The sequence below is a fragment of the Alosa sapidissima genome, chromosome 12 (genome assembly GCF_018492685.1).
Source record: "Alosa sapidissima isolate fAloSap1 chromosome 12, fAloSap1.pri, whole genome shotgun sequence".
Lineage (NCBI taxonomy): Eukaryota > Metazoa > Chordata > Actinopteri > Clupeiformes > Clupeidae > Alosa > Alosa sapidissima.
In genome coordinates, this window is record NC_055968.1 from 29,540,712 (window position 1) to 29,553,211 (window position 12,500).

Sequence of the window (12,500 nt, forward strand, 5' to 3'; positions counted from 1 at the left end):
TGCCCTAAGGAATACTTTTCCATTTTGAACTATCAAACCTTTTAATATTATTTTTTTTGTTTTAGTATAGGGGCCACCAGATGCAAAGAACAGGAATATGAATGGCAGTTTTGAGGTTTTCGTACATTTATGAAAATGAGAATTGTCTTGGTACAGTATAAAGGCTTTGATTCCTAGGTTTTACAAACCAGACTGACCAGTGGTGGATTACAGCCTGACAGAACCATTCTGTCAAAAAAAGGGGCTTACTATAAAAAAGACTTCAACAACTCGATTCACTTAAATCTCCCATGAGACAAAGCGGATTAAGCGCATGAATCACTGAAAAAACATGAACTGTTTCCCCACTGCCCTAGAACGTGAACATACCCCTGCCAAGTGAAGGGAGTTTAATGCCATCGGAGTGGCTGTCTGATTCTGGAGCTTGATGCGTTTAAACCGCTAACCAAGTGGACCGACAGACAGACCGCCAGATGGAGCAAGACATTCTAAGAGAAAGACTTGAGAAACCTTTCCGCTCTCACTCTTTCTCTCTTTCTCTCTTCTTTCTCTCTCTCTCTCTCTCTCTCTCTCTCTCTCTCTCTTTCTCTGCCTCTCTCTGCTCCTGTCATCCTCTTGGGTGTTCTTGGTGGGTGAGAGTGCTGTGCTGGTTATGGAGGAAACCTAGAATGGGCTGTTTCGTTACAGTTTTTCTGAAATTGCTAAAACACTAAACTCCATTCTCTGAACCAAATTCTGAGTTGCCTGAACACATTTCTTGAATCGACCCCCCCTTTTGGCAAAACATTAAACAGTTTTCACATATAAAACTCAATTTGCAGATCACATTGTGATGCATAATGGCAACCACAAGTGGCAAAAGGTAAACACAAATGAGCACAGATGTCTTACGTTACGTAAACACAACTACTCAAAATTACCTCACTTGTTTCAAATGATGTGAAATGTGATGATGACACAACCAATATAAGCTAGTTCAGAGTGTAAACAAGTTGCTGAACACTGCAGGTTCATATCAACAATGGACAGAAACTATCAGTGAGGCATTCAGAGTGCATTGCAGGCTGCAGCAAAGTACTTCTCATTTACAGTACTGAAGTTCCTGTCTTTTCCAATAAACAGTTTCTCACAATTGCATAACACATTTTCTAAAAACCCTCCACCCTTTTCTCAAAACTGTAAACACAAACCCCCATTCTCAATACTTTATGTTTACTGAATTTACAGTAACTGTTGAATCCACTAAGTTATGAAATTTTTTGTTTTGTTTTATTTTTTAGATGCAAATGCATTTATTGTAAACAATGACAATTGTTCCTGGAGCTATACGAGCTGCTCTGGACACTGTGTCTTCCATGTTTGGATGTAGTGTCTACATGCAGTGATGTAGTAATGACTGCTCAGTAGTGTTTTCATTTTGACTGCTTTGTGAGATGATCTGTTTGGTTTTGAGCATGTGTACAACTGTTTTGAGGCGATTGTTCAGTTTTACAGAGGTTGGCAAAGGTTTTGGGAATGTAGTTTGAGATTTGGGATTTGTGTTTATAGTTTTGAGAAAAGAGTGGCAGGTTTCAAAAAATGTGTTTTAGCAATTGTGAAAAACTTTAATACTGAGTGAGGATTGTCTCAAGGTAGCTTGCATACATTCTGGAGGTCTCGGTTATGCAAGCTGAAGACACAGACACACACACAAACACACAAGCACACAGACACACACTGTTTTTCTTCTTACAGGAGGAATTAAAGCAATTGGCTTCTGGTGAACTCAAGGTGGTTTCCCATAGAGACACAGATACTCTGTTTATAGAGATGAGGTTGGGTTAAGTGTTGGCCAAAACAGGGCTCCTCTTCCTTCTGATTTCCCCCTATTATTTCCCACTTAACTGTCCGGGACTCCAGGTATGATACAATGACAACATTGTATCCCTTCCTGGCCTCCATTGCTTGAGACTATTACACTGCAGTTGTAAAACGTAAGCAGCCTCTGCGTTTTAAGAATGAGAGGAGCATTGCGAACTGAGGTCTCCTCACTTAGTGGATTTCAGGTCAGGCTGACACAGAGACGTGCTATTGTGCCCCAGAGATGCAGACCTGCCCTGCAACTGAATTCAGACCGGGCTGGCATGGAGAGGTGTGCTGTTGCACTCGAGGACTGCGAGGATTCACACAAAACATGCAGGGGATAGGTGCTATAGGGCTTGCATGCCAAGAGGATTAGCAGAGGATGTGCGAGACAATCTGTGCCCAAATGGATGAATCTTTGTGTGTGTGTGTGTGTGTGTGTGTGTGTGTGTCCATGGATGTTAATGTGTCTGAGTGTGTGTGTGTGTCTCCGTTTCGGAGTTTCTCAAAGCCCTCTGTTTGCAATGCAAAGTGTTCATTTTCATCCTGTTTGAATACCAGAGTCAACATCCATCATGATGGTGGAAATAAACCCAACATATTTTCCTGTTTCATGCACACACACACACACAAAGAGAGAGAGAGAGAGAGAGAGAGAGAGAGGAGAGAGAGAGAGAGAGAGAGAGAGAGAGAGAGAGAGAGAACCATGTCTATGTGATGTCTACTGTGCTTCTGTTGTCCGTCCAGGCCTTGTCCCACACCAAGAGTTAACACCAAGTATGTTGACCACGTAACTTCAGCATTTAGTATTTGATCAGTTATGAACTGGTCAAACAGTAAGTGCATCTGACCTCCTGATACCCCTTTATGTCAAGGTCTATAATGGGATGAAATGAGTAGCACTAAATATTGCACAGAACTCTCTGGCGAGCAGCAGCAGCTCCAACAGTTATCACATAGATGCATACTGCCCCCTAGTGGCAGCTGCTCAAAAAGATAAGATTGACTGGGAGTATTCACCTGTGTGTGTGTGTGTGTGTGTGTGTGTGTGTGTGGGGGGGGGGGGGGGGGGGGGGGGGGGGGGTGTATGTGTGTGTGTGTGTTGGGAGGTTTTTCTAGGTTATACACATATTCTGGAATGCATTTTGGAAGGGATGTGTGTCTATCGACAACAAAATCACACACTCTTATAACAAATGTGTTGGAAACAACACAAACTGTGTTGTCCCTATCTGGACACAGAGATGTGTTACAGTTTTTCTCAATTGCTAAAACACTAAAACCCATTGGCTACTGGTAAACACAAGTGGCAACAATTACTGTTAATACAAATAGAGCAGACATGTCATTGATTAAACACGAATTTGATTTCACTTGTTTCAAATGATGTGACACAACCAATATAAGCCTGTTCAGAGAGCAAACAGGTTGTTGAAGGTGGGAATGAGAAAGTCTGACAGTGGATAGAAGAAACTATGTGAGAGGAAGAGGACGAGTGCTTATGTGAGGTGGGGGACGAAGAGGAGAAAGAACATGAAAAAAATGTAAAGAGCAAAGTAATTTCTGATCAATTTTGAGCTACTATGATAGAATCATATATCCCTGCTACTTCTCCCTGCATACACCCCCTTACGGAAACAAGCTCCGACCACGACCCGGACTATCACAACTTGGCCCGAGGATGCCTCCGACCAGCTGCAGGACTGCTTCCAGAGGACCGACTGGGAGGTTTTTGATCACCAGGACCTGGAGAACCACACTGCAGCAGTTCTGGATTACATTAAATTCTGCACAGACAATGTCACCAGGGACAGACGTACAGTATAAGGATTTATCCCAACAGAAAGCCCTGGATGACAAAAGAGGTGCAGAGCCTGTTGACAGCCAGGAACACTGCTTTCAGGTCTGAGGACAAGGCACTCTACAGCGCTGCCAGAGCCAACCTGAAAAGAGGCATTCGCAAGGCCAAGGCAGCATATAGAAGGAAGACAGAGGACCATATCAGGAGTAACAACACCAGACAGGTGTGGCAGGGCGTCCAGCACATCACCAGCTACAAACCCAGCAACTCCTCGGCCGCCGCGGGGGACTCTTCTCTGGCAGAGGAGCTTAACATTTTCTTTGCCCGCTTTGAGGTGACACCTACATCAACCCCACCACAGCCGCCTGCTCACAGCAGCCTCACACTTAAGGAAGAAGAGTGTGAGGTGAGGCGGGTGATGAGGGGGATGAACCCGAGAAAGGCTGCAGGACCTGACGGAGTGGCTGGTCGGGTGCTGAAAGACTGTGCGGACCAACTGGCTCGAATTTTTACCAGAATTTTCAACCAGTCCCTGTCACAGGCCAGTGTCCCCCCCTGTCTTAAGTCCTCCACCATTGTCCCACTACCGAAAAAACCCTGCATTACCACCCTAAAATGACTACCGCCCAGTGGCACTTACACCAGTCATCATGAAGTGCTTTGAGAAACTGGTGCGGAGTCATATCATCTCCTGCCTGCCAGCTGACTTGGACCCCTTTCAATTTGCTCACAAAGCAAAGAGATCCACTGAGGATGCTGTTTCCACAGCAATTCATGCCGCGCTGACCCACCTGGAACAACAAGGGAGCTATGTAAGAATGCTCTTTGTGGACTTCAGCTCGGCGTTCAACACCATCCTTCCACAACGTCTGGTGTCTAAGCTGGCGGACCTTGGGCTCCCATCACTCACCTGCAGTTGGATATTGGACTTTTTAACAGGCTGCTCCCAGAGGGAGGGTCAGGCTGGGTTCCAACATCTCCACTGTTCTCAGCCTCAGCACCGGCTCGCCACTGGGCTGCGTGCTTAGCCCGCTCGTCTATACTCTCTACACGTATGACTGTGCCCCCACCCACATCAGCAACAAGACTGTAAAGTTCGCAGATGACACGACGGTAGTTGGACTCATCTCAGCCAAGGTGGGTGAGCTAGCATACAGGGACGAGGTGGAGCGGCTGGCAGAGTGGTGCTCAGTCAACAACCTGCTCCTCAATACCACAAAAACAAAGGAGCTGGTCATTGACTTTAGAAGGAACAAGTCTGACATTCCACCACTCTTCATCGGCGGGGCCTGTGTGGAGAGGGTTCCGGTGTTCAGGTTTCTGGGCATTGAGCTGGAGGACGACCTGACATGGAGCGCAAACACCAAGGAGCTACTGAAGAAGGCGCAGCAGAGACTGTGCTTCCTGAGAACTCTCAAGAACAGCGGTCTACCCCAGAATCTGCTTCTCGCCTTCTACCACTGCTTCGTGGAGAGTGTGCTCACGTATGGACTGTGTGTTTGGTACGGTAGCTGCACATCCTCAGAGAGGAAGGCGCTTCACAGGGTCGTCAGGGCAGCGGAGAGGACCATAGGCTGCCCCCTCCCCACGCTGGAAGAGATCTACGCCTCCAGATGCCGTAAGAAGGCAATAGACATTTCAAAGGACCTTTCACACCCAGGTCACTGTCACTTTCAGCTCTTGCCATCAGGCAGGAGATACAGAACAATGAGAACCAGGACAAACCGTTTAAAAAATAGCTTCTATCCGAAGGCAATCATGGCCCTCTTAACTCTTCAAATTTGAAATAGTCTGTTCTTGGCCCCTAACCCACTGTGCAAATTCTATGGTGGAGTAATGTTCTTTTTACCAGTGAAATCTGTGCAGAACCATTCCTGTTCATAACCAGTGCAATATATGTTTACATTCTTTTTATATTTTTATATATGTTTATATATTTTTTAACTATTTATTATTGTTCTTATGTATACCTCATGAGTTGACAGCACTTTCAATCTCGTTGTACCTTCGCAAAAAAGTGTCAATGACAATAAAGACTATCTATCTATCTATCTATCTATCTATCTATCTATAACATGTTTTCATCATGTTCATCAAAAGACAATGACGGAAAAATATGAAATTTGTTTTGAGATTAAAAATGTACTTCTCCCTGAGAACTATTTATTTTGAACAATGTGTTTTCTTTTTGGTGTATTGTTTACTGACTGCTTGATAGTGTATATCATTTTGATCGCTTTGTTTGTGATTTGAGAGCAGTGTTTGATTTTGAGCACAGGTAAAACTGTTTTGAGGAGAAAGTTTGATTTTGAGCACAGGTAAAACTGTTTTGAGGCAAAAGTTTCATTTTGAGCAGAGGTAAAACTGTTTTGAGGCGAAAGTTTGATTTTGAGCACAGGTAAAACTGTTTTGAGGCAAAAGTTTCATTTTCAGCAGAGGTAAAACTGTTTTGAGGCGAATGTTTGATTTTGAGCACATGTAAAACTGTTTTGAGGCGAAAGTTTGATTTTGAGCAGAGGTAAAACTGTTTTGAGGCGAAAGTTTGATTTTGCAAGAGGAGTCAGAGGTTTTTAGCCTGACGTAGTCATACTCAATTCTAGTCAGAATATGAACTTCCCGACCTCAAATGTTGTGGGCGGGACTAAATCCGGAATGGCACCCAGGCTAAGAGGTTTTGCAAATAGTGCTTGAAAAACAACGCAAGTTGTGTTACTTTCAACACATACTGTGTAAAGAATAACAGAAGTTATTTGTTGGAAACAACTGTGTTGTCCCTATCTAGACACAGATTTCAACACATTTGTTTTAATAGTGCACAAGGGCGACTGTATGACTCATGACTATATCGAGGCATCAGTTTATGTCGGAGGCTAGGTTTCTATTTTCATCTTAATTTGCATGGTTTCATACTACCGAGCGGGGAGGTGTCATTGAGAGATTTTTTGTTGTTGTAGCCTGCAGTGCCTATAAAAAGTATTCACCCCTTGGATATCCACTTTTACTGGTTTTATAAATGGTATAATTATGTCTTTTTTACAATAATTTACAAATATCCCCTTTAATATCAAAGCGAAAGCAGATTTCTACAAAGCAATGTTAATCAATTAAGAATATATAATGCAAAATAAGAGATCGCAAATATTCGCCCCCTTCAAGTCAGCATTGAGTAGATACACATTTGGTCGCAATTAAAGCATGGAGTCTGTGTAGATAGGTCTCAATTAGGCTTGCACATCTGGATACTGCAATTACAAATGTACATATCTAGTTCATTACAATATTTGCAATGTTTATTAATGTCCCGACACATTCTGCCTTAGATTGGTTGCTCTGAGGACCTTAATTGGGCTACATCAGGGCATAAGATACATGTGCTTAATTGGGCTAAATCAGGGCATAAGATACATGTGCTTAATTGGGCTACATCAGGGCATAAGATACATGTGCTTCACCTCTCTGTTGATCTTTGTCTAAGCCCATGGGCTGGTCAGAGAATGAGTCTTTATGGACAGTGCTTCTCAAATGCAGCCCTGAGTTTGCTTTGCTGGCCACTGGCCAAAACAGATCCCACCGCAGCTGAGTCACCATTCCACTTAAGGCCAGCCAATAAAGGAGCACATAAAACATGATGCGTGTGATGGGGCTATTAAGTCATTCATTAAAAATGCCTGGTTTGTTGTTTGTAAATGCTAAGGAGGGTTATTCTCATAAATAAAAGTGTAGTAGTCTGCATAAACATTCAGTGACTAATAGAAAACATTACCACAAATTGTTCCAAATTACATTATTCCATGTGTAGAGAGAGACCCCTCTTTTGGCATTCTTGAAATTAGAGATGGCTCTTAAACACCCACAAACAAACACACACACACACACACACACACACACACACTCACACACACACACACACACACACACACAAGCACACAGACACACACACACACACACACACACACACAAGCACACACACACACACACACACACACACACACAGACACACACACACACACACACACACACACACACACACATACACACATACCACACACATACTATAAGCCCATAAGTCTGTGCTTTGAACCTGTGTTAACTGCAAGCCTTGGTTTTCAGCCCCCGTGCGCTTCCTGGGGCTGCGCTAAGGAAATGTGACTCTCTGCTGCTCACGGAGGGGCTTCTGGGAGTTAATGAAGCTTGTGTGACCCACAAAGGCTTGAGCTCAATTCACCTCAAATGCACATTACTTCCAGAGGGCAACTGAGTTCCCATTCACTGAACTGTAAAAGTCCTCAGTAGTGAATGGCCCAAGGTATTAGGGTTGCAACCTGGTCTTACTGGATAGACCAAGTTGGTATTAGGGCACTCCAAAGTACTTGCCACTGGTCTTTAGTTATATATTTTCATTGTTCAGTTTTTTGTACTGTTCAATTTTTTGCACTACTTCCATGGCACACACTCTATTATAACATACCATAACATCTCACATCACTTCCACTTATCCATAATGCATCACAGTGTCATCACCGTATCAGTTCCCTGCCTGGAATCTGTTTTAGTGGATAGACTTCAACCTCACAGTTCTATTTACATCTGTAGTAGTTTTAGTGGATAGACTTCAATCTCACAGTTCTATTTACATCTGTAGTTTTAGTGGATAGACTTCAACCTCACAGATCTATTTACATCTGTAGTAGTTTTAGTAGATAGACTTCAATCTCACAGTTCTATTTACATCTGTAGTAGTTTTTGAGTGGATAGACTTCAATCTCACAGTTCTATTGACATCTATAGTAGTTTTAGTGGATAGACTTCAATCTCACAGTTCTATTTACATCTGTAGTGGTTTTGGTGGTGTTCATGTTCTGGATTCTTACATTTCTCTCAGGATAATTTGAGGTATCTAGGTATCTATACATACTGTATTTATTTTAAGTGGAAATGTCTATCTATCTATCTATCTATCTATCTATTAGCAGAACTGTAATCAGACACACAAACTCACACATCACTAGAATACTGTGACAGACTGAGCTATTTCCTGAGCTCACCTGAGATGACTAGCTCTACCAAGTCAGACTCCAGGCTATTTGGTTCCCTGTATCAGTCTGTCGGGCTCCCACTCTTAGCCCTCATATTTGTGCCTTTTGTTTGCTCCCTTGCGGTCACCTACTCTCTCTTCCTGGTGGTCAGTCATGCTCATACCAGCTGCCTCACTGAGCGGGAGAGGAGGTCCTCCCAAGCGTGTTTTTTTTACTGTAATTTTACAAGTGGAATCCCTGTGTCATTGTCACTTGACAGCCACTAGGAGGCGCGATGTTAACAACATTCACGTACTTTCCCAATTCCATAGTTTATGGATATGTTCAGACAGTGAAATAGAAATACCAGTGATTCAGTATTCTGCAACTAAAAATCTCGGTGGCACTATGATAATTGTCATGTTATGCGTATAGGCTATACAACATTTGTCTATTGCGTGTTTAAGTTATAATACTGCCTATAATGTCCAATACAGAGATGTTCTAAATTACAGTCTGACCTCCTCTGAAAATCGAACAAACAAAGCTAGCAATCAGTGATATTACAGGGCAACGGTCCCGGGAGAAAACCGGGTTTCCCCATCCAAATTGACCCATTTACGTTCCCCTGTGTCCCGCTTTTAAGTTGCATGCTGTCCTTAAAGTTGTCTCCTATCCTTTGTCATTAGTTTGGCCTATGGCTAGTTATGAGTGGAGTCTGACTCGTTGATTGTTTGCAGGGGCCGCGTTGCCTGTATATCACTACGGCTCTCGTGTGCCCAAAGTTGCTAATTATGCGCATAGGTCTACTGAGCTTGCATTCTGTCGGCAACGCACAACTGCGTGGGAGGAGGAAAAGTCTTGGCCAGTAGAGACAGGGGGGAGAGAGAGCGCGCGAGAGAGAGAGAGAGAGTCGTGCGTTATATCTGACCGGGGGCTACAGACGCGGCAACAGCATCTTTAGCCTGAATCGGGGAAGGACACAGTTGTCTCCCTCTTTTCTTCAGCTGTCGCTCTGTTCGTGTTTGTGGGAAAGTTGTCCAGAGTTTGCACTCACTCGGCATTTGGTCTCGTGCGTGGAACCAATGTCTCCCCCTTCTTCTCGGTACCGACGCTAAGGTTCTAGAGTGGGAAGCACACAACTAAAGTCGAACTTTTCTCCAGTGCTCAGACCGGTCGGGTCTTTGCAGAATGGGCTTCATCCTCTCGCCTCAGTGGCTCCTGCCACTCTTGGTGGCGGCTTTATCCACAGCGCAAGACCCACGAAGCCCCGAACCGGACCAAGACATTCCGGAGGGAGCGTCCACCTTGGCGTTTGTTTTTGACGTGACTGGTTCCATGTACGACGATCTGGTCCAAGTCATCGAGGGGGCATCAAAGATTTTGGAGACGTCTCTCAGCCGACCCCAGCGACCGCTGTACAACTTCGCTCTAGTTCCCTTCCACGACCCAGGTAGGCTATGAGCAGGCAACATCTTGTGAGTCTGCACACTTGTTAAATATGTCATTTTCCCCATTGTTCTAGTTGATGTCTGTTAACAACACAGTCTGTAATCAGGATTGAACGTGTCAACTATATGGTGATACAGGTAGGTCTACCGACCTGGACACGCGAATCTCCAAAAAATGCGTGAAGTTTTAAGAGAACACTAACGGAGAAGTGTAAATGCAATTCTTCAGTGCCCTACAGAAAAGTATGAAGTCCATAGTCATCTTTTCAGGGACTATAGGCCTACAGAAAACGTTATATCCTGTTGATGTTTAGTCCAACAGAGTTGAGTTGTAAAGTGGCAGCATGCGCGGTTCAGTCCTGCACCTGCCTGGTCTCGAACCAGAAACTTGCAGCACCTCAAATTGGGAGGCGGGCATGCTAGCAAGGGTGCTAAAACTCATAGGTGTTATAGCGTATTCTTAATGCGTCGGGAGGGAGGTTTACTGAACGTATACTGCGCATCTATCTTAGCCTACCAGCTGGTTACCGTTACACAAGTGCTCCAACACAAAAACTCACGCCTTCCACAGAAACGTGAGAAAAGTGGTAGTGTGGTGATAGCGCTTGAACTGAATGCAGAATCCCCTCTCACCTCCTTCACCGGGCGTGATCAGAGCATTGTGTCTCCCCAGGCCCAGATGTTCTTCTGCGTATTCACTGTCATTATCAACCCTTCCCCCAAGCCTTCTGGATTTCGACTCCAGGGATGTGCGCCTCAGGATGCCTGTTTGGAGACATTAACAGTGACCCTCCGCTTAGAACATACTACTACTATAGCTACTACCAATGTCAGATGCTGACAGTCAACTGTTAAGTAGCCACCCCCATATTTTAGATCTCTGTCATTTTATTTTAACGAGTAGGCCTAATTCGTTTCGTAGATTAACGAAAGGTAACAGAACTTCAGAACAAGAAAAGTAAGGTTGTCTTTTTAACAACGTAAAAACGCAAGATCATCAACAACCCCCCGTTGAGTCGCCTCCTGACACCCCTCGAGTGTGTGTGTGTGTGTGGAGGGTGATTGGAAGCGCACAGCCGAGTGCAACACCCTGTAAACGCTTCTGGTTGAGCCCCAAGGGTCTGAACAGCATGAAAACAGTGGCCCAGCCAGCATCTCTCCACAACCAAACTGCCCTCTCACACAGGAAACGCCCATCATATCTTTATTTCCATTTGTAGCACTAGCAGTGCCCACAGGACACGTACCGAAACTTTTACAGAAAAATGGCATTTCAAGTGCCAATCACAGAAAGGCAGTCAGGCAAGGGCATTTGTCATAAAGAGCGTAGTGTAGCCAAGCTAGGGTCATGGTTTGACATGGAAAATGTATTTATTAGCGACGATATAACCTATATGGGCCCATTTTGCGAATACGAATATAATACAGAATAGGATTACATCAGGACAATGTCGCCTCTTATTGCTCGAACCAGAATCTGACCGCAAACTTGTTCTCTGAACAACGTGAGAGCCTAATTGATTTCCCAGCTATTTCGCGGAGCGCACAGGAATTTCCTTTAAAGATGCTCTCCTGTTGTATCTGCTGATCGTTTTAGACCGCCGTGCTATATAGCGGCGCCTTTGCAACTCAGACCCGCCACACAGGACAGGGGTGCTTCAGGGAGAACATACTACCTCTCCCCCCCTCTCTCTCCCTCTCTAACACACACACACACACACACACACCACACACACACACACACACACACACACACACACACGAACCCGCACTCAAGGGCTCTGAATTCGTCTTCCAGATGTGCATGCTGTTCTGCTAAAGTCAGCATGTCAAATTCTTGATGCGTTCTTGTATATCGCTTCAATCAGGTCTCACAAGTTTGGCGCTGCGTGCCAAGGAAAATAAATATTTGAAAGCGAGGTATGTCTTGTGTATACAAAAATAAAAAAATAACAATTTCTATTAAGAGTGCGGGGGCTTTCTCAACCAGTGCTTTTTACGTACATGTTCTGCAACCCCATGGATGGCTACCTGCCTGCCTAACATAATAAATTGCGCCTCCGCAGCCCATGGCGTGTCTTAAAACCTCTCAAGAGGATGTCAGGAAGCGTTCTTCCATGCTCCAAATCCAGGAGGACATAGGCGGCTGGTTTCTGTCACGTTTTCCAGAGTGACATGTTATATGCATACACGGACCCTGCGGTTTCATGACGCTAACTACTCTCCAGATCTTTTAAAGAGAAAAGTACTTCGTTTCTCTGTAGTTCTGGTTGAAGTTCCTGCATATTGTTTTCAGTAGTGTTTTTCTTCATATGAGAGGTGGGGACAGCAGCATAGTCTGATAAGGCTTTGATTGGCCTGCTAAATCCTAAATCTGAAAGGGAGTGTAAA

At 44.3% G+C, this 12,500-nt stretch overlaps 1 protein-coding gene across 1 annotated transcript in view; it reads left to right on the top strand.

Moving 5' to 3' along the window:
* Positions 1-9,564: 9,564 nt before the first annotated feature.
* The window catches only part of hmcn1 (hemicentin 1), a 136,273-nt gene continuing 133,337 nt past the window's right edge, over positions 9,565-12,500 (top strand). Inside the window, 1 exon segment of the mRNA XM_042058137.1 lies at positions 9,565-10,111. Coding sequence (XP_041914071.1) covers positions 9,850-10,111 — 262 coding nt within the window. The 5' untranslated portion in view covers positions 9,565-9,849.